This window comes from Chlorella variabilis, assembly GCF_000147415.1.
Source record: "Chlorella variabilis unplaced genomic scaffold CHLNCscaffold_1, whole genome shotgun sequence".
Taxonomy (NCBI): Eukaryota; Viridiplantae; Chlorophyta; class Trebouxiophyceae; order Chlorellales; family Chlorellaceae; genus Chlorella; species Chlorella variabilis.
Genome location: NW_005435087.1, coordinates 2,144,511 through 2,164,802, shown reverse-complemented (window position 1 = coordinate 2,164,802; position 20,292 = coordinate 2,144,511). Strand labels below are relative to the sequence as shown.

Here is a 20,292-nt window from a genome sequence, read left to right as displayed (position 1 = left end):
TGATACAGGCCCGGCAGTCGAGGGATAGCGAAGATACGGCCGCATACCTACGGCCGGAAAGGCGGGCGGGCAGTTGCAAGGGGGGAGTATACCGGTGATGAGAGGCCCACACTGTGGGAGCTTCAGGATCGAAAGCAGCGCTAATAAAACAACGAGCGATCGTGGGAAGGGGCACAGGTTGTAGGACTAAGTGGACAGAAACAGTGGCAAAACAGGCAAGCTGCGGCATGCGGCTCCATCGCACGCTGAATCTACAGCGGCACCCGTTTCTGGCGGCGGCGACAACATGCTGCACCGGCAAAAAAACGGCTGGCGGGGAGAAAACTTTCAGAGTCTCCTATCTGTGGGGCGGGAGGCATGCATCTGGCACTGGGGCCAGCATTCATCAGTGTCGCTACATCATCGTCGTCGTCGGACATTCGTTGGTTGGATCTCAGGGGATGGGGGTCGTGAGTTGCAGTGATTGCAAGCTTGGGTGATCAGGGTTTGGGGGTGGCGCACAGCACGCACGTACTCTTGACGCTCGGGCGCGTTTAAGTGTTGGGTTTGGGCCCGGGGAGCAGGGAGAAAGCGGCCACCTCAGACGGCCAGGGGCCTGCCCAGCAGGCCGCCTGCCTCATCCAGCTCAGCCCAGGTGAAGATACCTCTGCATGGAGACAGGTCGAAAGGTGGGAGGGTGGCAGGCAGGTCGGCAAACAGCCACCGCGGGAGGAATGGGAGTGGGAGGCAGTATGCAGATTCACCCAAGCCATCTGGCTGCTGCCCGTATGGCCAAGCCGCGTGTGGCCTCTGCCGGGAAGCAGCAGCAGGGGCAGCAGCAGGGGCAGCAGCGGCCACGTGGCCGCCGCGCAGCCTTGCTCGGCTGCGCCCCACTCACCCCTGGCTGCGGGTGGCGCCCTCCGGGTGCTTGGCGGGCTGGGTGGCCAGGAAGCGGTTAGCAGCGGCGGCGGCGCCGCGCCCCTCGGCGATGGCCCACACCTGTTGTGCCGGGCAGGGAGGGCAGGGAGCACCAGGCACTTAAGCGCAGCCCAGCGGGTCCAGCGCGGCTCCCCAATGCCTCCCATCCCCAGCAGCAGGCCCACCAGCGAAGGCCAGCGCGGCTCACCACCAGGGACTGCCCGCGCCGGCAGTCTCCCGCAGCAAAGATCCCCTCCATGGAGGTGGCAAACTCGCCGTACTGGGCCTTAAAGTTGGAGCGAGGGTCCAGCTCGATGCCTGTGCCAGCGCAAGGTGGGGTGGGGCGGGGTGAAGGGGCAGGGGCAGGGGCAGGCCGGACAGGGAGCGGCACAGGCGGGCAGGGCGCCGTGCCGCCGCCTGCAAACCCGCCACACGCCCCCACACAAACCCCAGTACTGCCAGGGGTGCCTGGCTGTGCGCCCTGGCTGCCCTCCAGGCACCCGGCTGGATCACGCGCTCACCCAGGGCATCCGCCAGCGTGGCCTCTGGGCCCAGGAAGCCCATGGCCAGCATGCACAGGTCGGCCTCGATGACCCGCTCGCTGCCGGGCACCTCGGCAAACTTGGGGGGGCCGCCCGCGGGGTCGGGCCGCCACTCCACGCTCACAATCTCCAGGCCCTGCACAGGGGCGGGTGGTGGTGGTGGGGGGAGCAAGCAGGATGAGGTTGGTGGCTGGAGAGGTGGAAACCTGGTGCTGGGAGGAAGGATGGCCATTCCCACTCGGCCCGGAATCCCCTGCCATTCCTCTCACTCCCCCAAGCATCAGGTCCAGCACTCCAACCCTCAACGTCCCAGCAAGTCCCAGCCACCACCCCTCAGCTAGCCGCCACCAACCAGCCAGGCCAGCACACCTTGAGGTTGCCCTCGCCGTCGTCGATGAAGCGCTTGGTGAGCACCTCGTACACGCGAGGGTCCTGGCCGTACACGTGGGCCGCCTCGGCGTGGCCATAGTCAACCTTGAACACGCTGCGGGGTAGCCCAGGGGGAGGGGAGGGTGCAGGGGGGAGAGGAGGGAGGTGAGGTGGGGGGTAGGGTAGGGCGAGGCAGGGCAGAGAGTAGGGGAGGGGGCTGCGGGCGGAAGCCAGGCGCTGCCGGGCCGGGACCGCTCACCGCGGGTAGTAGGGCCAGGGGTTGTTGGGGGCGCGCGTCTCGGGCGGCTTGCTGAGCAGCTCCAGGTTGACGACCTGGGTGGCGCCTGCGGCGGGGACGAAAGAATGGGCGCAAGGGATGAAGGCCGCGCAGAGGTGGAGCCGCGGCGCGCGCATGCAGCCCTGCCCCAGCCCTGCCGCCACCCACAGCACCACGCACGCGCACACACACGCACACTCGAGCGCCGGGCAAGCCACCCACCATGGCGCACGCTGGTGCCGATGCAGTCTGTGCCGGTGTCTCCGCCGCCAATCACCACCACCTTCTTGCCCTGGGCGGAGATGTAGGCGCCGTCCTGCAGGTTGCTGTCCAGCAGCGACTTGGTGTTGGCGTGCAGGAACTCCATGGCAAAGTGCACGCCCTTGAGGCCCCTGCAGGCGGGGGTGGGAGGGGAGGGGAGAGGGGGAGAACAGGAAGGGAGGGTGAGGAGGTTGGGCAGCAGGGAGGCGGCATGAGCGAGGGACGGAGGAGGTGGCAGCAGACGAGGTTGAATCAGGCAGGCAGGCAGGCAGGCAGGCAGGCAGGCAGGCAGGCAGGCAGGCAGGCAGGCAGGCAGGCAGGCTGGCAGGCAGGCAGGCTGGCAGGCTGGCAGGCTGGCAGGCTGCACCCACCGGCCCTCGATGGGCAGGTCGCGCGGCTTGGTGGCGCCCGCGGCCAGCACCACCACGTCGTTGGCGGCCCGGATCTCGGCCATGTCCACCTCCCTGCCCACGTGGGCAGAGGTCACAAAGCGCACCCCCTCCTCAGCCATCAGGTCCACCCGCCGCTGCACAATGTCGATCTGCGGGCGAGGGAGGGAGGGAGGGGGAGGAGGCACTGGCGAGCAGGTGAGCATTTGGCGCGGCAACAGGCCGCACCAGCCCGGCCTCCACCTCCCCCGGAAACAGCCCGCTAGGGCCACCAGGTTCGCACTCCTTCCCGCAACAAACACACACACCACGGCCACCCCTCCTCACCTTGTCGGTCTTCATGTTGGGAACGCCGTACATCATGAGGCCTCCCACGCGGTCAGACCGCTCAAACACGGTCACGCTGTGCCCAGCCTTGTTCAGCTGGTCGGCGGCTGCCATGCCGGCGGGGCCGCCGCCAATGACGGCCACGCGCTTGCCGGTGCGCACCGTGGGCGGGCGGGGCTTGATCCACCCCTCCTCAAAGCCCTGCGTGTGCAGGGGTGGGCGCGGGGGTGGGGGGCAGGAGGGGGGATCAGGGCCAGGCTGAGGAGGGGCTGCAATGCTCTTGAGCATGCTGGGCAGGCGCTACGCTTGAGCGAGAAGCACACAAGGGTCGGGCAAGCGCGTGCCACCTCAGCGACCGTGCCACCTCAGCGACCCCCCACCACACACACACACTCACACACCTTGTCCACGATGGACACCTCCATGGTCTTGATGGTCACCGGGTTCTGGTTGATGCCCAGCACGCAGGAGCCTTCGCAGGGGGCAGGGCACACGCGGCCTGCACGCGCACGGGCCAAGTGCAGACACGAGGGTCAGCAAACGCGGCAGTGCGAGCCAGTGCACAGGCCACACGACCCGGCGACAGCACAGCGCTGGCTCGGGGCCGTTCGCCACTCCCGTCCACTACCACACCACACCCACACCCATCCACCACCACATCTGCACCCCCACCCGCACCACACCCACCCGTGAACTCTGGGAAGTTGTTGGTTTCCAGCAGGCGGTTGAGCGCCTCCTGCCACCGCCCCTGGTGCACCAGCGCATTCCACTCGGGGATCAGGTTGCCCAGCGGGCAGCCGGTGGTCTTGTTGAGGCAGTAGGGCGTGCCGCAGTCCATGCAGCGGGCCGCCTGCGTGTTGAGCAGCTGGGCCTGCTTCTCGGCGGGCAGCTGCAGCACAGGGGGGGTTAGGGGAGGTAGCAGGCGGGGTCGTCGGTGGGGGAGATGTTGGTCGGTGGTGGTATGGGCGGTGGATGGAGTGGACAGCAAGCAGTGAGGATGCAGGAGGCCCATAGCCAGCACGCTGGCAAGGAAACAACCCAAGGGGCTCTGCTGCTCGCCTGTGGTGTCCCAAAACCACTCCCATCCTCTCTGCCCCCGCGATTCCCACCCACAACCCTGCCACCCCAGCCCCACTCACGTGCGCGTGCACCTCCTTCCAGTCCTCCACCCGCTCCTCCACAGGCCGGTAGGGCAGCGGCTCGCGCTCGTACGTGATGAAGCCGCGCGGCTTCTGCGCCGACAGGTCAGACACCACGGTGGGGCGCCCCGCATCCCACACAGGCTTGCGCCCGGCCACGGGCAGGCCGTCGGTGGCGTCGCGCAGCAGCTTGGCAAAGTATTGCTGCAGGGGAGGAGGCGGGCAGGGGGAAGGGGAGGTGTTGGTGTGTGCTGTGCAGGAAGGTGCAGCGAGGTCTGGGGTGGAGCAGGGAGTTCGTAGGGTGGGTGGAGGGAGGGGGCACGAGCCGCGCCGCCTCAGGTGCACCCCTACCGGCAGCCCGCTTCCCGCAATGCCGGCTGCTGCCTCACCTTGGCCTCCTCGGGAGACACAGGCCCTGCGCCGTTGCCGTTGCCGTTGCCGTTCTTCGCCGCGGCTGGCAGCAGGGTGTTGATGATGGCGGGCTCGCGCTTCACCACTGCAGGCGGAACGAGCACCGCAGCTGGCTCACAGAACCGCCTGCCGCAAGACGGCTGTCCCTCCCCAAACCCCACACCCGCCCAAGCACCGTCGCCGCGCCTCGCCACCAGCTAAACCACGAAACAGACCGGCTAAAACCAATTCCCAAAGGAGGGCTCACCCTCCACCGCCATTTTCTTCAGCTCCTCAAAGGCATCCACACCGCTGGTGTCCTTGAGCACCTCCGCCCCGGCAGCCTGCGCCGCCTTGAGCTTTGCGGCCTCATCCACGGCGCGGCGGAACTCGCGAGGCCACACCTGCAGGCAGGCGGGCAAGGGGAAGCGTGAGAACAGGGAGGATTTGAGGCTGCTAGTGGCCGGCGTGTTTCACCGCATGCAGGTCCTGCCAGGCTCTTGGGCTGGGGGCGCAACCAGGCAGCAGTCAATCAAGGCAGGCAGCGACAGCTCCGCTACATCAGCCAAATCTCCGTCTCCCGATCTCTGTTCCCCACGCCTAACCACCACCACACCACACCACGCCACACACCTTACCACCACCCCGCCATGCTACCTACCTTCACAAAGTTGCGGCTCTCGGTGTCCCAGTCCAGCAGCAGGCGTCGCCCCACGGTGGAGTTGGTGTACTTGACGTGGCGCTGGATGAGGGAGCGAAGGTGGGTCAGGTCCTGCAGGCGGCGTGGGAGGGTGCAAGCCGGCGGCGGCGGTTGCTAAGGGACGGGCAAATGGAGGGCCGGCGGGGGGGAGGAAGCACACGTGCAGTTGGCATCTAAGCAACCTGGCAGGCCGGCGGATCTGTTGGATCTTTTGCACTACCTGCACAACGCGACCGCCCTCCCCACCCTCCCCAAACCTCCACCCCCACCCCACCCACCTTGCCGTCCTCGACCGGGAACAGGTCCTGCGCCACATCCACGTTGCACAGCGGCGCAAAGCGGTGCTGTGGGTCGTACACAAAGGCCACGCCGCCGCTCATGCCCGCCCCAAAGTTCTTGCCGGTGCGCCCCAGCACGACGGCGGTGCCGCCCGTCATGTACTCGCAGCCGTGGTCGCCGCACCCCTCCACCACCGCGTGCGCCCCCGAGTTGCGCACGCAGAAGCGCTCGGCGGCCACGCCGCGGAAGTAGGCCTCGCCGCGGGTGGCGCCTGCGGGAGGCGGGTGACAGGCCGCAGGCACAGCGCTGCTGATGTTCCTGCTTCGAGAGCCACCCCACCCAGCTCCCTTGCCAGCCCTGCCTTCCACAGCCTCCTCCACACCAACAGCCAGCCAAGCAGCACAGCCAAGCCAGCATAACCAATGGTCGGAGCGGCGGTTGCTGCCCGCTCGTGCGACACCCACCATACAGCACCACGTTGCCCACGATGATGTTGTCCTCCGCGGCAAAGGTGGACTCGCGCGGCGGGTAGACCGCAATCACGCCGCCAGACAGGCCCTGCGTAGTGGGTGGGTGGGGGATGAAGGGGGCGGCGGTGTGCAGCATGTGCTGGACAATTGGACAGCCACTGCTCAACAACAGCCAGCCTCAGATACTGCAAAGAAAGAATGGTATGGGAAGGAAGGCAGGAACACAGAAGGCCAGGCGGCTGCAGCCGCACCTTGCTGACGTAGTCGTTTGCATCCCCCTCCAGCTCCAGCGTGATGCCGTGGCACAGCCAGGCGCCCAGCGACTGGCCTGCGTGGCCCGACAGCTTGATGTGCACGGTGCCCTCGGGCAGGCCCTCCAGGCCGAACCGCTTGGTCACCTCGTGCGACAGCGTGGTGCCCACAGCCCTGCGGGAGGGGTGGCGCCCCAGGAGGAGGAACGCATAGGAGCGGGAGCATGTCAGAACACAGGCGAGTGGCGAGGGTGGGCACGGCGCCAGCCTGGTAGCGCAAGCGGTGTGCCGGAGCGGCGCCCAGGGCAGCAGCCAAACAGCAGGAGCCGGCGCCAGGAGCGCAGCCCAGCGCACCTGTGCGTGTTCACCACCTCCGTCTCCACATACACCGCCTGCGGCTTGGCGTCGCTGCCGGGGTCGGGCAGCGCTGCGGAGCAGAGCTGCAGGCGGGAGGGGCGGGGTGGGGGGCAAGGCATGAGCCAGCGGTGCAGCGCAAGCGGCGGTGCCGGGCGCAGCAGCAGGAGAGGCCGCTGGCGGGGCACCCGGCGCACGCACGGCGCCGCGCGCCCACCTGCACCAGCTTGCCGTCCAGGCCCGTCTCCAGCCCGTGGTCCTGCTTCTGCACGCAGACCTGGGCCGCGCCTGGGCGCAGGCTGGCGGCGGGGGTCAGCATCTTGGACAGGTCCACCTTGGCCAGCTTTGGGTTGGCCTTCACCACCTCCTCATCCACCTCCAGCATCTCGGCGTGGCCCACCATGTCCTCCACAGTGCGGAAGCCCATCTCTGCGGCACGGGAGGCAGGCGGAGAGGCACCAGGGGGGTGGTGTGAGCGGCAGCAGGCGACGAGGGGCCAGCCAGGGCAGGAGGGCGGGCAGGCAGCCAGGCGTGCATGAGGCGAGGCCAAGCAGGTTGCGCAGCAGGCAGCGGCAAGAAGCCACCGCGTCTGCTGACCCAGCCGGATCGGGTGTCAGCTGTCAGCTCAGCCGCCGCCAGCTCAGCTCACCCGCCATGTACTCGCGCATCTCCTCTGCCACCATGAACAAGAAGTTGATGACGTGCTCCGGCTGGCCGGCAAACTTGGCGCGCAGCACAGGGTCCTGCGCGGAGAAGCGGGGGAGGGGTGGAGGTGGGCACGCCTGGCTGCCATGGATGCCTCGCTCCAGCTGCGAACGCGAGCGTCCGCCTGGCTGGCCCGAATCGGCAAGCTCAGGTGGAGAAGCGCCGGCTCCCTGCCCACAGATTGCAGGTCTGCCCGCGTGCCTGGGTGGCGATGCCCACGGGGCAGGTGTTGGTGTGGCACTTGCGCATCATGATGCAGCCCATGGCGATGAGCGGGGCGGTGGCAAAGCCAAATTCCTCGGCGCCCAGCAGCGCCGCTACCGCAATGTCGCGGCCCGTCTTCATCTGCCCGTCAGCCTGCGGGTGCACAACCGGCAACCGGAGCAAAGTGAGGATCAAGTGCGTGTGTCTACTGGCCGGCGGTGGTGTGGCCGATCCGGCCCCGCGTGCGCCCAGCAGCCACCACCGCATGCCATGACATGGCCCCCGCCGCTCAATCGCAGATGCCAGCGGCGGTGGCACCACCACCTTGCTGCACTGCCCACCTGCAGCACGGTGCGGCCGCGCAGGTCGTTGGCCACCAGGGTCTGGTGGGTCTCAGCCAGGCCCAGCTCCCAGGGCAGGCCAGCCGCCTTGATGGAGGTCCACTTGGCGGCGCCGGTGCCGCCGTCGTGGCCGCTGATCAAAACGTGGTCGGCGTGGCCTGGATGGGTGGTGGGGGAGGGAGCGGCAGGAAGCAGCAGGGGGGGAAAGCCGGATGGAAGCTGGATGGGGGCGGGCACCAGCATTGCAGGGTGTGACGCGGCTCGGGGGCACAGCTGACGCGCTGCCGCGTACGGCGCTGCCGCGCACTGTTCTCTGCCAACCGTACGGCTCCTCTGAGGTGGCAGGCGTCGCCCAGCCACAGCAGCAGCAGCAGCAGCAGCAGCAGCAATGAACAACAGTGAAGAAGAAAGGAGGAGAGAGGAGAGAAGCCAGGCGGCTCACCCTTGACCACGCCCGAGGCCACCACGCCCACGCCGTTCTCCGACACCAGCTTCACGCTGACGCGGGCGGCCGGGTTGGAGCTCTTCAGGTCGTAAATCAGCTGGGCCAGGTCTGCGGTAGGATCCGGAAAGAGCAGAGAGAGGGGCGTCGGAGGCAAGCAAGGACGCCGGCGGCGGTGGGCGGAGCGCAGCAGCGTGCAGCAGCGCTCGGGCGTATCAGCAGCGCGCAGGGGGGCCCCCACGCCTGGCCAGCGCGCTGCTGGCGCTGAGCTGGCGGTGCTGTTGAGCTAGCGGGCGCACCCTCAATTGAGTAGATGTCGTGGTGCGGGGGCGGGGAGATGAGGCCCACGCTGGGGGTGGAGCTACGGGTCACCGCAATGTCGCCCTGCACGTGGAGGAAGAGGAGGCAGGCACGCATCGAGGGGCACGCTCCCGGCAATGAGAGCGCCACATGCCAAAATGTTGGCCAGCAGCCCCTCGCCACCATCTCGCGCCGCCAGCTTCCTTGCCCCGCTCCACCGCCGCCCTGCCCCGCCGCGGCGACTCACCGCCACTTTGTGGCCAGGCAGCTCGCCGCCCTCGCCGGGCTTGGCGCCCTGCGCAATCTTGATCTGCAGCTCGTCGGCGTTGGTGAGGTAGTGGGCGGTGACGCCAAAGCGACCCGAGGCGATCTGCTTGATGGCGGAGCGCATGGGGTTGTGCGAGCCGTCGGGGTTGGGCACCAGGCGCCGAGGGTTCTCCCCGCCCTCACCCGTGTTGCTCTTGCCTGCAGGCCGGGAGCGCGGCAGGGGGCGGGGCGGTGAGCAGAGGGCTCACGAGGCTTGCGCATTCCGTGTGCAGCCCGAGGGCAAAGGGGGGGTACGTGTACGCAGGTGGACGGGAGAGGAAGGAACACAACAGACATGATCTGCGCTTGTGCTGCAGCGCGCGAGCCCACCTCCCAGCGCGTTCATGGCGATGGCCAGGGTGGTGTGCGCCTCCAGGCTGATGGAGCCGTAGGACATGGCACCCGTGCAGAAGCGCTTCACAACCTCCTTGGCGGGCTCCACCTGGGAGGCGGGCGGGGGCGGGGGGGGCACAGGGTGGAATGGGTTTTGGGGGTGCGTGCGCGAGAGGGGGGACAGCAGCACAACGGCCGTGCAGGCTGAAGGCATGCAGGGTGCAGCGCAGGCGGCCAGCAGCAGCTCGGCAGCCCGGCGCCGCCGCCGCCTGCCGCACCTCGTTCAGCGCGAGCGGGGTGGCCGCCTTCTTGAAGCGCAGCATGCCGCGCAAGTTGATCTGCTTGTTCAGCTCCTGCGTGAGCTTGGAGTACTCCTTGTAGGCGGCGGTGCTGCGAGGGAGGGGAGCAAACATAAAGGAGGAGTGAGAGAGACTGGTTGAATGTGTGAGGCGAGGGTTGAGGGAAGGAGCGTGAGGATGGGCTTGTGGGGGCTCCAACTATGGGGGCGGCAGCAGCGGGCGCGGCGGGGCAAACACATGCCATGGAGGGAGGGCTGACCAGGCGGCGCCCCACCTGCCGGTGCGCGCCGCCTCCTGAAGCTTGGCCATGGCGATGGGATCGTTCAGGTGCACCTCGTGGTCAACGGTGGACCTGCGGGGGCCGCCAGGGGGTGAGCGAGGTCAACGCAAATGCTGGGAAGATGCCAGGGGCGAGCCAATCAGCGCCAGCAGCGCCTCCCTGTTCCTGCCCCTGCTCCTCGTGCCCCCGCCCTGCACACACCTGAAGTGGTAGTCGCCCGGGTCGGGCAGCATGAGGTCGCGCTCCTGGCGGCCGTAGGCCATGGCATGCAGGCGCAGCTGGTCCTGGGCCAGCTGCTCAAACGACACGCCGCCGATGCGGGAGGCGGTGCCGGTGAAGCAGGAGCGGATGACGTCGGCGCCCAGGCCCAGCGCCTCAAAGATCTGGGAGCCCTTGTAGGAGGCGATGGTGGAGATGCCGATCTTGGCCATGACCTTGAGGATGCCGTCGGTGACGGCCTGCGGGAGGAACGCAGGAGGCCAGCAACGCAATCAGATCGACTGGCAACTTGGTTGATGGGCCTCGGCGCGTCGACCACCACCGCCCCGCTCACACGCGCACACAGATGGCGCCCCCAGCCCCCAGCGGCCCCCCCCCCCCACACACACCTTGATGTAGTTGTCCCGCATCTTCTCCTGCGTCATGTTGGGCGGGATGTGTCCGTCCTCCTGCAGCGCCGACAGCGTGTCAAAGGCAAGGTAGGGGCAGATGGCGTCCACGCCGTAGCCCAGCAGCAGGCAGAAGTGGTGGACCTGCAGGGAGCGGGAGGGGAGGGAGCAGGGGGGAGGGGTGCCAGCGTTGAGTCCCAGGCGGGAGGGCAGGTCCGCTTGGCGCCGAGGCGCAAGGCGGCACGCAGCCCCGCTGCCAAACCATTCCGCTGCCGCTGCTGCGGCTGGCGGGGCGGCGCGCAACAGGCGGCGGCGGCGGCGGCGGAGGCGGCGGCCCACCTCCCGAGCCTCGGCCGTCTCCAGCACCAGGCCCACGCGGGACCGCTTCTGCAGCGTGACCAGGTGGTGGTGCACGTGGCCCACCGCCATCAGGCTGCTCATGGCCACACGGTCATGGCCTGCACAGCCACGGGGACAGGACGCATGGCGCGGCACGGCACAGGGGTGAGGCGAGGCGGGGACAGCGGGCGCCGCAGCGTGCAGGGCACAGGTGCGAGCGCCACGAGGCGAGCCTCGCCATCGGCGCCCCCCGCGTGCCCGCTCCACCCCAAGCCCACCCAGCCACCCACCGGCGTTGCGGTCAGACAGCACCACAAAGTCGAAGCCGTCGTCAATGGCCTGCGCAGCCTCCTCAGCCACCCGCTGCAGCGCCTCCACCAGGCCGGCGGCGCCCTCGGCCACGGGCCAGGTGCAGTCCACCACCTGCAGGTGTGGAGGGGGGCCAGCAGCGGGGGGGCGTGAGGCGGCACACACAAGCACGGCAGAGAAGCAACCACAAGGAAGCCCAGCAAAGCAGCCCGGAACTAACTTCCGGCGCAAGCCGCCTCGGGCGCCACCCGGCACTGCCACGCCGGCGCCACCTCAGCACCGGCGCCTCACCCGCGTCTCCCAGCCCCGGAAGCTCATCGCCTTGATGGCCTCCAGCTCCTCGGGCTTGAGCAGAGGGGAGTGCAGGTCCAGGCGGTTGGCCTGGCCGGGGCTCACGGGGGCTGCACAAGCGGGCAGGCGAGGTGGCATGCGTCGTGTGCATGTGCGGAGGCACACTGCTCCCAGCCTCGTGCTGCCAAGGGCCCGCGGGCCTTCCAGGCCCAGCCTGCCCCTCGCCCTGCCCCCCGCCCCGCAATGGCGCCTGCCCCTCTCACCGCTGATGTCTCCCTCGGGGCCCACCATGCACCGCGGGCTGGTCACAAACTTCTCGCGGATGGGGTCGATGGCGGGGTTGGTGACCTGAGCAAAGAGCTGCTTGAAGTACTCGTACATCAGCTTGGGGCGCTGGCTGCAGGGCGGCGGGAGGGAAGAAAGGGGGGCAGGGCAGCGCGGCACGCCGACAGGGGCGTCAGCGGGCAGCGGGGGTGGGCACGAACCAGGTGCTGGCGCAGATGTGCGGAGCGCAACACACTGGCATCCACACAGAGCTGCCATGCAGCCGGCCGCCCCAGCCCCGCACCTCATGTGCGCCAGCGGCGCGTCGTTGCCCATGGAGCCCAGCGGGTCGGCGCCGGCCTTGGCCATGGGCGCCAGCATCACCTCCAGGGTCTCCACCTGCGGCCAGGCGAGAGGAGGGCGGGTTTGGGGGGTGTCAGTCGCCGGGCAGGCAGCAGTAGGACGACCACCCAGGCCCTTGCCAGCGGTCCAGCTTCATTGGTCGAGGCAGGGTGCCCACAACCAAGCCAGGCTGCCCGCAATCCAACCCACCGTGTAGCCAAAGGCCTTGAGGGGCTTGATGAGGCGCGACACGCCCTTGGTGGGCGCGCCGTTGCCGTTGCCGTTCGTCGCGGTGGCGTCAAAGGCGGGGGTGGCCTCGCGGATTGGAGGAGGGATGAGCACCTTGTCGGGCACGCTGCGCGCAATCTGCTCCACGGTCACCACCTCCTGTGCCAGCCACTCGCCGTACGGCTTGGCGCTGCTGTACCGCTTCTTCATCTGCGGTACAGGACCGGGGGTGGGCCACAGGCATGCAGGTGTGTGGTGGCACATGGACAGGCTCGGTCTGTGCCATGCCCCAGCCTCTCTTCAGGCATGGCAAGATGCCAATCAAGGCCTGAGGGTCCAAAACATGGCCATGTCGGCAAACACCGCCAGCCTTGGGGACCCCGACAGGCCGCCCACCTCCTCGTCGTCGATGACGGAGTGTGCGTCAAAGTCGACCAGCAGGATGTTGCCGGGCATGAGGCGCCCCTTCTTCTCCACATCCTGGGGCGGGATGTCCACCACCCCCACCTCGCTTCCCATGATCACGCGACCGGTCTTGGTGACGTAAAACCTGCGTCAGGGGAGGGCATAGCGGCAGGGCAGGAGTGGAAGGTGCAACAAAGCGCACTCCGGCTGCCTGGCAAAAGGGCCTCGCTCTCCCCAGCCTCTTGACCTGCAGCAGGCAAGCCCTCCACAGACCCCACCACCACTGAACCCCACCACCCGACACATGCACACACAAGCAGCAGCGCCCTGCTGCACCTGCCGGGGCGCAGCCCGTTGCGGTCCAGCGTGGCGCCGATGAAGCGCCCGTCTGTGAAGGCCACCAGGGCGGGGCCGTCCCAGGGCTCCATGATGGCGCTGTGGAACTTGTAAAAGTCCTTCTTCTCCTGCGGGGGGCCAAGCAGCCAGGCGGCGGGTGGAGGAAAGGTCAGGTGGCAGCTGGTTCAAGGTGGAAACGCGCTCCAGCGGCCGCTCTGCCTCCCTGCCCCTTGGCACCCTCACCGAGCCCCATCCCTCTTCTCGGCAGCTCCCCTCCCGCACAGCACACGGCCCATCCACCAGCCCGCCACCACCTCCCGCCGCACCTGGGGCATGAGCTTGTCGTTCTGCCAGGCCTCTGGGATCATCAGCATGACGGCCTGCGCGATGTCGCGCCCCGTGCGCACCAGCAGCTCCAGCACCGCATCAAAGGAGCCGGAGTCGGACTGGGAGGCGGGCACGATGGGCAGCAGCTGCAGCAGGAAAGATTGCGGCAGTATACGGTATCGGCAACAGGTGGATGAAGTGGCGCACGGGGCGGAGGGGGAGACAGGGTGAGCCGGGGGCGGGCATGGAAGGAGCAGGGTCGCAAGCGGCTGGCTGCCGCGGCCGTAGCGAGCCCCCGCGCCCGCACCTTCTGCAGCGTGCGCTCGCTGAGGCCCAGCGGCTCGCACTTCATCACCCCCTGCCTCGACTTCATCCAGTTGACGTTGCCGCGCAGCGTGTTGATCTCGCCTGTGGGGGCAGGAGCGTGGTGTGGCGTGGTGTGGTGAGGGGTGTGAGTGTGGCATGGTGGGGCGGGGCGAAGAGCGCAGCTGAATGGAAGGAGGGAACCGCTGGCAGTACAGCGCCGTCAGTGCCGCCCTCGGCGCACCGTTGTGCCCCAGCATGCGCATGGGCTGGGCGCGGTGCCAGGATGGGAAGGTGTTGGTGGAGAAGCGGGAGTGGACCAGGGCCATGTAGGAGGTGAAGTGCTCTGACTGGAGGTCCAGGTAGTACAGCGGCACCTGCGCAGGAAGTGGGGCGCGGTGTGGTGACGCGGCGGTGGTCCAGCACGCGGCGGCGGGGGTGGGGGTGAAACACAAATTCCTGCGTCGATGACCCAACGTCCCACGGCGCGGCCTGCCCGGTGCTCCCTCCCCTGCCAGAGGCAAGTATCCTCAGCCCAGCGACAGGGCCCGCGGCCCACCTGCTCGGGCGTCAGCTGGCCCTTGTACACAATGGTGCGGGAGGAGAGGGAGCAGAAGTAGCAGTCGTCCTCGGTGAGCCCGCTGGTGCGCAGGCGGTGCTCAATGAGCTTGCGCAGCACGTACATCTGCGGAACAGGAGGTGGCACGCACCTCAGGCGGGGCACGACAATGTGCAGCGCGTGGAAAGACAGCAGCGTGGCAGGCACCCCAGGCAGCAGGGTGCGGCGCGGCGGCTGCAGGGGTGCACCTGGCGCTCCAGCGGCAGCACCCGCTCGCCCTCGTTGGCGGCGCGCAGCACAAAGAACTGCTCCACCACGGGCTCGGTCTTCACCGCGCTGTCGCCCAGCGTGCTGCAGCAGGGCAGCGCCGAGCAGGGGATCGGAGCAGAGGCAGCACCGGCAGGGCCGTGCAACTGAACCTTGCGGCTTCCAGCTGGCGCGAGCAGCGCCGCCTGCCTTCCCCGCGCCCCTGCCCACTCGTGTTGCCGGGGGCCGGGCAGAGGCGCAGGCCTGCGGTTGGCGTTATGCATCCAGCTCCTCCCTCCCTCCACCCGCCCACCCACCCACCTGTTGTCCGTGGGCACTCGGCGCCAGCCCAGCACGGTGTGGCCCTGGTTGGCTGCCACCTTGTGGATGGCGGCCTTGGCCTTCTCGTACGTCTCCTCGTCGTGCGGCAGGAACACCTGGCCCACAGCATAGTCGCCCTGCAGACGCGCGGGCGGGCAGGCGGGATGGGCGAGGAGCAGGCTGCGTGGTGGGCCAGCCCCCGCCACCCTGGAAGGCAGCTGCCTCTCCGCCTTCCTGGCTGCTGAGCCCAGGAACGCATCCCCAGCTCGCCAGAGCGCACCAGCGGCGGCAGCTCGATGCCGCACTCCTTTTCCACCACCATGGAGAGGAAGAGGTGGGGGATGGCCACCAGGATGCCGGCGCCGTCGCCTGCACGCACAGGCGTCACCACACGCTCAGCCCCATGCCCTCTAATGGGACAGCCTGGGTACCGCTGCATCTACGCCTGCACACGGCTCGCCACCACGACGCCAGGCTCACTCGCACGCACCTGTGTTGACCTCGCATCCGCAGGCGCCACGGTGCGACATGCGCTTGAGCATCTCCAGCGCCTCTGTCACCGTCTTCCGCTGGGGCTCCTTGGACAGCTCTGCAGCGGGGTGGGCAGGGCTCTTGCTACGCCACAAGGCATGGCACAAGGAATGCAGGCGCCACGCGCCGGGTCGCACCTGCCACAAAGCCCACGCCGCACGAATCCTTGTCATTTTCCGGATTAAACAGGCCTTGGGCCTCAGGGATGGCAGAGTGCTTGCTCACCACCTGCATTAGGCGGTCAGGCGGTCAGGCAGGCGGGGTGGGCAGGCAGCGGCGGCAGCAGCGAGGCGGCGGCGGCGGCATCGCCCCCTTGGCCGCCGCGATCAACCATTGACCATCACTTGGGCGACAGCACCCGGGGGCGCGGTGGCAGGCTGTGCTGAGCAGCAAACGCGGCCCTTGATCTGCATGCAGGGTTTCCTCTAGGGCACCAGGCGGCACCCTGGCGGGCGTCCTCTCACCTGTAGCTTGCTGCCCCGACCCGCCCGTAGGGGGCCGCAGCGCAGGGTCACAGTCTTTGCATGAAGCCCCAGTGATGCGCCCCGGCCGCGAAGCCCAAAATATGATGGGAAGGCAAACGCAGCTGGCCTGGATGATCCTAGGAGGTTGGAATACACCGTGCGGTGACCCAAGGAGGCCATCGCCGAGCAAGGGCTTCGCAGAACCTTTGCCCACTTCGCCACACCCCGCGTATGCCCTCTGCTGCAAAGCTGGAGGGTTGACAGAGGGGCGAAACGTCCATATCCAGCGGTCCAGCGGCATGAACATGCGCCGCCATGTCGGCACGCAATCTATTTCGTTGATTATTCCTCGCCAAAATGCTGGTTTGCAGTGGAGGTGCAATCAGTGTTTGACGAGCTGCGTTGCAGCCGGCGCCAGCAAGGGTTTGCCGAGGGCGGCACCCTAAGCTCGCTCAGCACACTTTGAAGCTCCCTTCGTGCGATTCAATGTACTTGTTGGATTCAATGCATGGGCAGGACAGGCAGGCGGGGGCCTGTAGGCACCCGGTGAGCGGGGCCGGCCCCGGCGGCGCTGGTGGCGGCGGTGGCAGGCGGCGCAGGCGCCGGGCATGCAGCAGTGCCCCCCTCCCGGCCCACCTGGCGTGGTCCAGGGGGAAGTTTCTGTTGATGTCCAGCGCATTGGCCGCTTTGCGCCGCAGCTCCGACCCAGCCTCGTTCATCCGCCTGCAGTGTCGCAGCAGGGGGCCTGCCGGTCTCCCAGGCATGCTGCGCCAGCAGCACGCACTCATTGTCGGCCTACCTCTCCGCATTGGTCCACAGTGCATCAGGTGGCCGTGCCGCTTCAGTACTCTCAGGCTGTTGCGGGTGGTGCTCCCTGCGGCCTGGTCAGGGATCCAGCTTGGCTTGGAGGTCATCTGATGAGCCCGCCTGTCACTCTCGGCCAGCCCAACAGCCTTGCCTTCCAGCACGCCTTGGCGGCCTGCATGCTGGCGCCAGCTCGGCACAGGCGGGAGCATGACATCCGAAAGTGCAGCCAACTCGCTGGCTGCCTGCATGACCAGCACAGCTGGGAGCATGTGTTGAAATCCGAAAGTGCAGCTAGCTGCTCCTCCCGTCGCCGTTGCCTGCCAACCCATGCGGTCTGCCCTCGGAGGTACGAATGCGCCCAGGCGCGCCATCTCAGACAGCCGCCGCATGGCGGTTAGGGATAACAATGATGGCAGATGCAGAGAATAGCTGAAAGCCAGAAATGAAAGGCTGATACAGACGAGGAAAAACTAGGGCGTGGTTTGAGCTGAGCAAAACAGGGGGGGCAAGCGTCAGCCCAGGGGCAGCGGCGTTGGTTGGGACCTTGGCCTCCGCCTCATGCCATTGCCAGGCTCAGCTCCTTTGCATTCACAATGCTAGGAGCAGCCTTGGGGATGGCATCAAAAGGGCCATCGACAAACGGCAGCACATCGGGCTTGTTCCACACCGGGTGGCCCGAAAGCGTGGCCGCCACGTTGCAGGCCGCGAGCGTGGCCTGCACAGCCACAGTGTTGAGAGGCTTTGTGGCAGACAGGGAGGCACACGTCGCATGCACGAGGCCCTGGATTCCTAGGCCGCTTCCAAGCACATGTCCGCGTTGCGGCTTCCTGCCCATGGCGGTCCCCAAAGATGATGCACAGGCTGCTGGCCCGCCAACCCACCATGCCGGCGCGGGTCCAGAGCGTGGCAGAGGCGATGTGTGGCACGATGACGGCATTCTCACACTCCTCCAGCCCTGGCTTCATGGCCGGCTCATCCTCAAACACATCCAGACCTGTAGTCAGGGCAGGCAGCAGGGCAGCCAGGGTGTGCGTATGGCGACGGCAAAGGGGGCGGCCCATGGAGCGCAGCAGCGTGGCCAGCGCCTGGCACTGCACCCTTGCACCGATCCAGGACCCTCCCAGCGGCCCCGCCTGCCAGCCAGGCACCCCCCGCTCTCCTCCATCCTGCTCTCTGCTGTCGATCCCAGCGACCCGCTCTGCCCCACTGCCCACTGCCCCACTACCCCACTCTGCCCGCTCTGCCCCACTGCCCAGCGACCCGCTCTGCCCCACTCTGCCCGCTCTGCCCCACTGCCCAGCGACCCGCTCTGCCCCACTCTCTGCACTGCAGCACCTCGCTGCACTCTTCCCCGCAGCGCCCGCACCCGCCCGAAAGTTGGGGTTGGCCTTGAGGTGCGCCACCAGGGCGGCCTCGTCGATGCAGGGGCCGCGCGCCGCGTTCACCAGCACCGCATCGGGCTTCATCATGCCCAGCCGCTCCGCATTCATGAGGTGCCGCGTGTTGTCGTCCAGGTTGCAGTGCAGGCTGACCACGTCGGCGCTCCTCAGCACCTCCTCCACCGTCTCGCACCGCTTCACCGTCACCGCCCGCTCACCCTTGCTGGCCAGCAGCTTGCCGTAGTCGCTGCGGGAAAGGAGCATCGGTGGCGGCGCTGGGCTGTCCTGCCCCCTTGCTTCAAGCTCATCAGGCGCCACAGCCCCGACATGTGCAGGTGGCCCCCTGTCTCATGCTAGGCCTCGGCTCCTGCCAACCCACCTCGCCTATTCAGCCACACGTCCAGCCTCCCCCGCTTCCCGCCTCCCGACCCCTGCCCCGCCTCACCTCACATACTCCTCCAGGAACTTGTTTGGGTAGGGGTCGTAGTAGACCAGGTCGCACTTGTGCCCCTCCACCATCATGCGCGCATACGCGGTGCCGATGCGCCCAGCACCCACAATGCCCACCACCTTGTTCTGGAATGGGCACAGGTGCAGGTCCGCAATCGCGCGCACCCCAGCGTGAGCGGGCAGGGTGGGGCACTGGGCTTGAAATTGTGCAGCCTGCTCGCCACTTTCGGGGCTGGTCCCATGCCCCAGCAGCGCCAGGAGCAGGGAGGGCCCTCCCAACAGGACAGGGCTGCTGGAGCGGCTGAATGAGCAGTCGCATCTGGCCGACAGCCCGGCCAGCACCCCAGCATGTGTAGCAGGTATGCGGCAGCCAGCTCAGCAGCCGCACATCTGTCCCCAGCTTGCCTGCAGCAGGTTGCCCACAAACAGGGTGGGCAGCCAGCCCTTGTACTGGCCGCCGCGCATGAAGGTGTCGCCCTCCACAACCCGCCTCGCCGCCGCAAACGTCAGCGCCAGCGCCAGCTCCGCTGTCGTCTCAGTCAGCACGCCTGTGACCCGGTGGCAGGAAGATGACAGGGCTTAAGCAGTACATACAAAAGCAGACTTGGCAGCGCACTCCCTCCCCTGCACGCTCACAGCAAACAGCAAGGCGCCGATGACGTACCGCCCACCCTGGCAGCACCCACCTGGCGTGTTCCCCACCGGGATGCCGACCTTGGTGGCCTCCGGCACCACCACATTGTTGTAACCCACGGCATAGTTGCTGTAGGCGCGGCCGCCAGCCGCCTTGAGCGCTCCAAACAGCTCGGTGCTCCAGTCCTGGAGCGTGCGTATGGCGGGCAGGGTTGGTCAGCTGCTGGGCCTGGGGTAGCAGTCAAATTCCAAGCCCGCTTTGCGGAATTGGCCCAGCGCACATGCTTCATACATGCAGTGACAGGGCAGGCCGCATGGCATGCTGGCAGCAAGGCCCTGGCATAGTAGACTCGCGGCAGCGCAGGCGGCGGCGGCGGGCGGCGGCCGCACCTCTGTCAGCTGCCCGATTACGCCGTCGCACTTGTCCCCAATCAGCTTCTTGATCTTCTCATTGCTCAGGATGGTGTCCGGGTCGCTGCACACCTCCACGCGGCACCCAGCGGCGGTGAGGACCTTGAGCCAGCGATCGCCCGGCAGGTTTTTGGTCACCAGCACGCGCAGGGCACCACCGGCGTTGTGGACCTCCACGGGGACGCCTCCTGCAGTTGCTGTAGACATTGCACGGACGCCGCTGAACACTGCGCGCGATAGCCTCGCGGCAAACATGGAGCAGCCTGCTGGTTTGGGCTGGGGGCGCTGCGGGATGCAATCCCGGCGATGTATATGGCACGATCTGGCGGTCAGAGCTCTTGTTGGGGAGGAGGGTAGTCCTGCAGCAGGACGGCGCATCCGCCGCCCCCGTCCGCCAGCCGCAGACTGGCAGTGAGGCCATCCGTGTCAAGCAGCACTCACTGCGCCACCACAAGGTAATTAATTGCAGTGCAGGGAAGGGGAGCGGGGCGCACGAAGTTGCTCACGGCTAGGCCGCCGCACCGCACCACGGCATTGTGAGCGGCGGCGTCACTGCTCTTCAAGGAAACCCCGCTGCAGGTGCAATGCATCCAGTTTCATACATGATTGACTTGCAAATCAAGAATCGCACTTGACACACTGCGCTGAGAGAGATCCAGCGGCGCACTGCGGCACGTCCCGCCGCCACATCCTGCGCTTGGCAGGAAGGCCACCTGCGAAGTGGTGCTCCATCCCACAAACCTGTGATCACGACCTCAATTGAGGAGATTTGTCGCTGTTTATCAACAACAGTGTGGTGGCGAACCGAGGACCCACACCAACAGAGTTTCTCCCTGCCTGGCCTCCAGAACATCCCTGCGCTCCTCCCCCGCAAACAGCAACAC

The 20,292-nt window shown here is 67.7% G+C and overlaps 2 protein-coding genes across 2 annotated transcripts; both read right to left on the bottom strand.

Moving 5' to 3' along the window:
* Positions 1-873: 873 nt before the first annotated feature.
* CHLNCDRAFT_33619 (hypothetical protein) lies at positions 874-15,510 on the bottom strand (the record flags this gene model as incomplete). The annotated part of the gene is made up of 47 exons (XM_005851822.1): positions 15,402-15,510; positions 15,224-15,322; positions 15,014-15,102; positions 14,734-14,870; positions 14,415-14,517; positions 14,167-14,292; positions 13,852-13,984; positions 13,612-13,712; positions 13,304-13,450; positions 12,978-13,102; positions 12,633-12,786; positions 12,219-12,446; positions 11,971-12,065; positions 11,666-11,799; positions 11,403-11,512; positions 11,093-11,225; positions 10,803-10,921; positions 10,464-10,607; positions 10,057-10,313; positions 9,850-9,927; positions 9,555-9,666; positions 9,274-9,385; positions 8,885-9,102; positions 8,637-8,721; positions 8,338-8,448; positions 7,896-8,053; positions 7,552-7,707; positions 7,295-7,388; positions 6,863-7,074; positions 6,646-6,731; positions 6,292-6,466; positions 6,035-6,128; positions 5,570-5,841; positions 5,253-5,363; positions 4,860-4,995; positions 4,591-4,697; positions 4,202-4,405; positions 3,750-3,951; positions 3,464-3,561; positions 3,063-3,263; positions 2,718-2,887; positions 2,308-2,477; positions 2,068-2,152; positions 1,809-1,923; positions 1,419-1,575; positions 1,106-1,215; positions 874-978 (listed from the first exon to the last, which is right to left on the bottom strand). Exons 1-47 carry the CDS (start codon positions 15,496-15,498, stop codon positions 874-876), a joined length of 6,465 nt encoding a protein of 2,154 aa, XP_005851884.1. The 5' UTR covers positions 15,499-15,510.
* Positions 15,511-16,892: 1,382 nt separating this feature from the next.
* Positions 16,893-19,615, bottom strand: CHLNCDRAFT_33616 (hypothetical protein; the record flags this gene model as incomplete). The annotated part of the gene is made up of 7 exons (XM_005851821.1): positions 16,893-17,250; positions 17,417-17,529; positions 17,902-18,161; positions 18,360-18,490; positions 18,770-18,912; positions 19,051-19,183; positions 19,388-19,615. The coding sequence occupies 7 exons, from the start codon at positions 19,613-19,615 to the stop codon at positions 17,092-17,094; spliced, it is 1,167 nt and encodes a 388-aa protein (XP_005851883.1). The 3' UTR covers positions 16,893-17,091.
* Between the last annotated feature and the right edge of the window lie 677 nt (positions 19,616-20,292).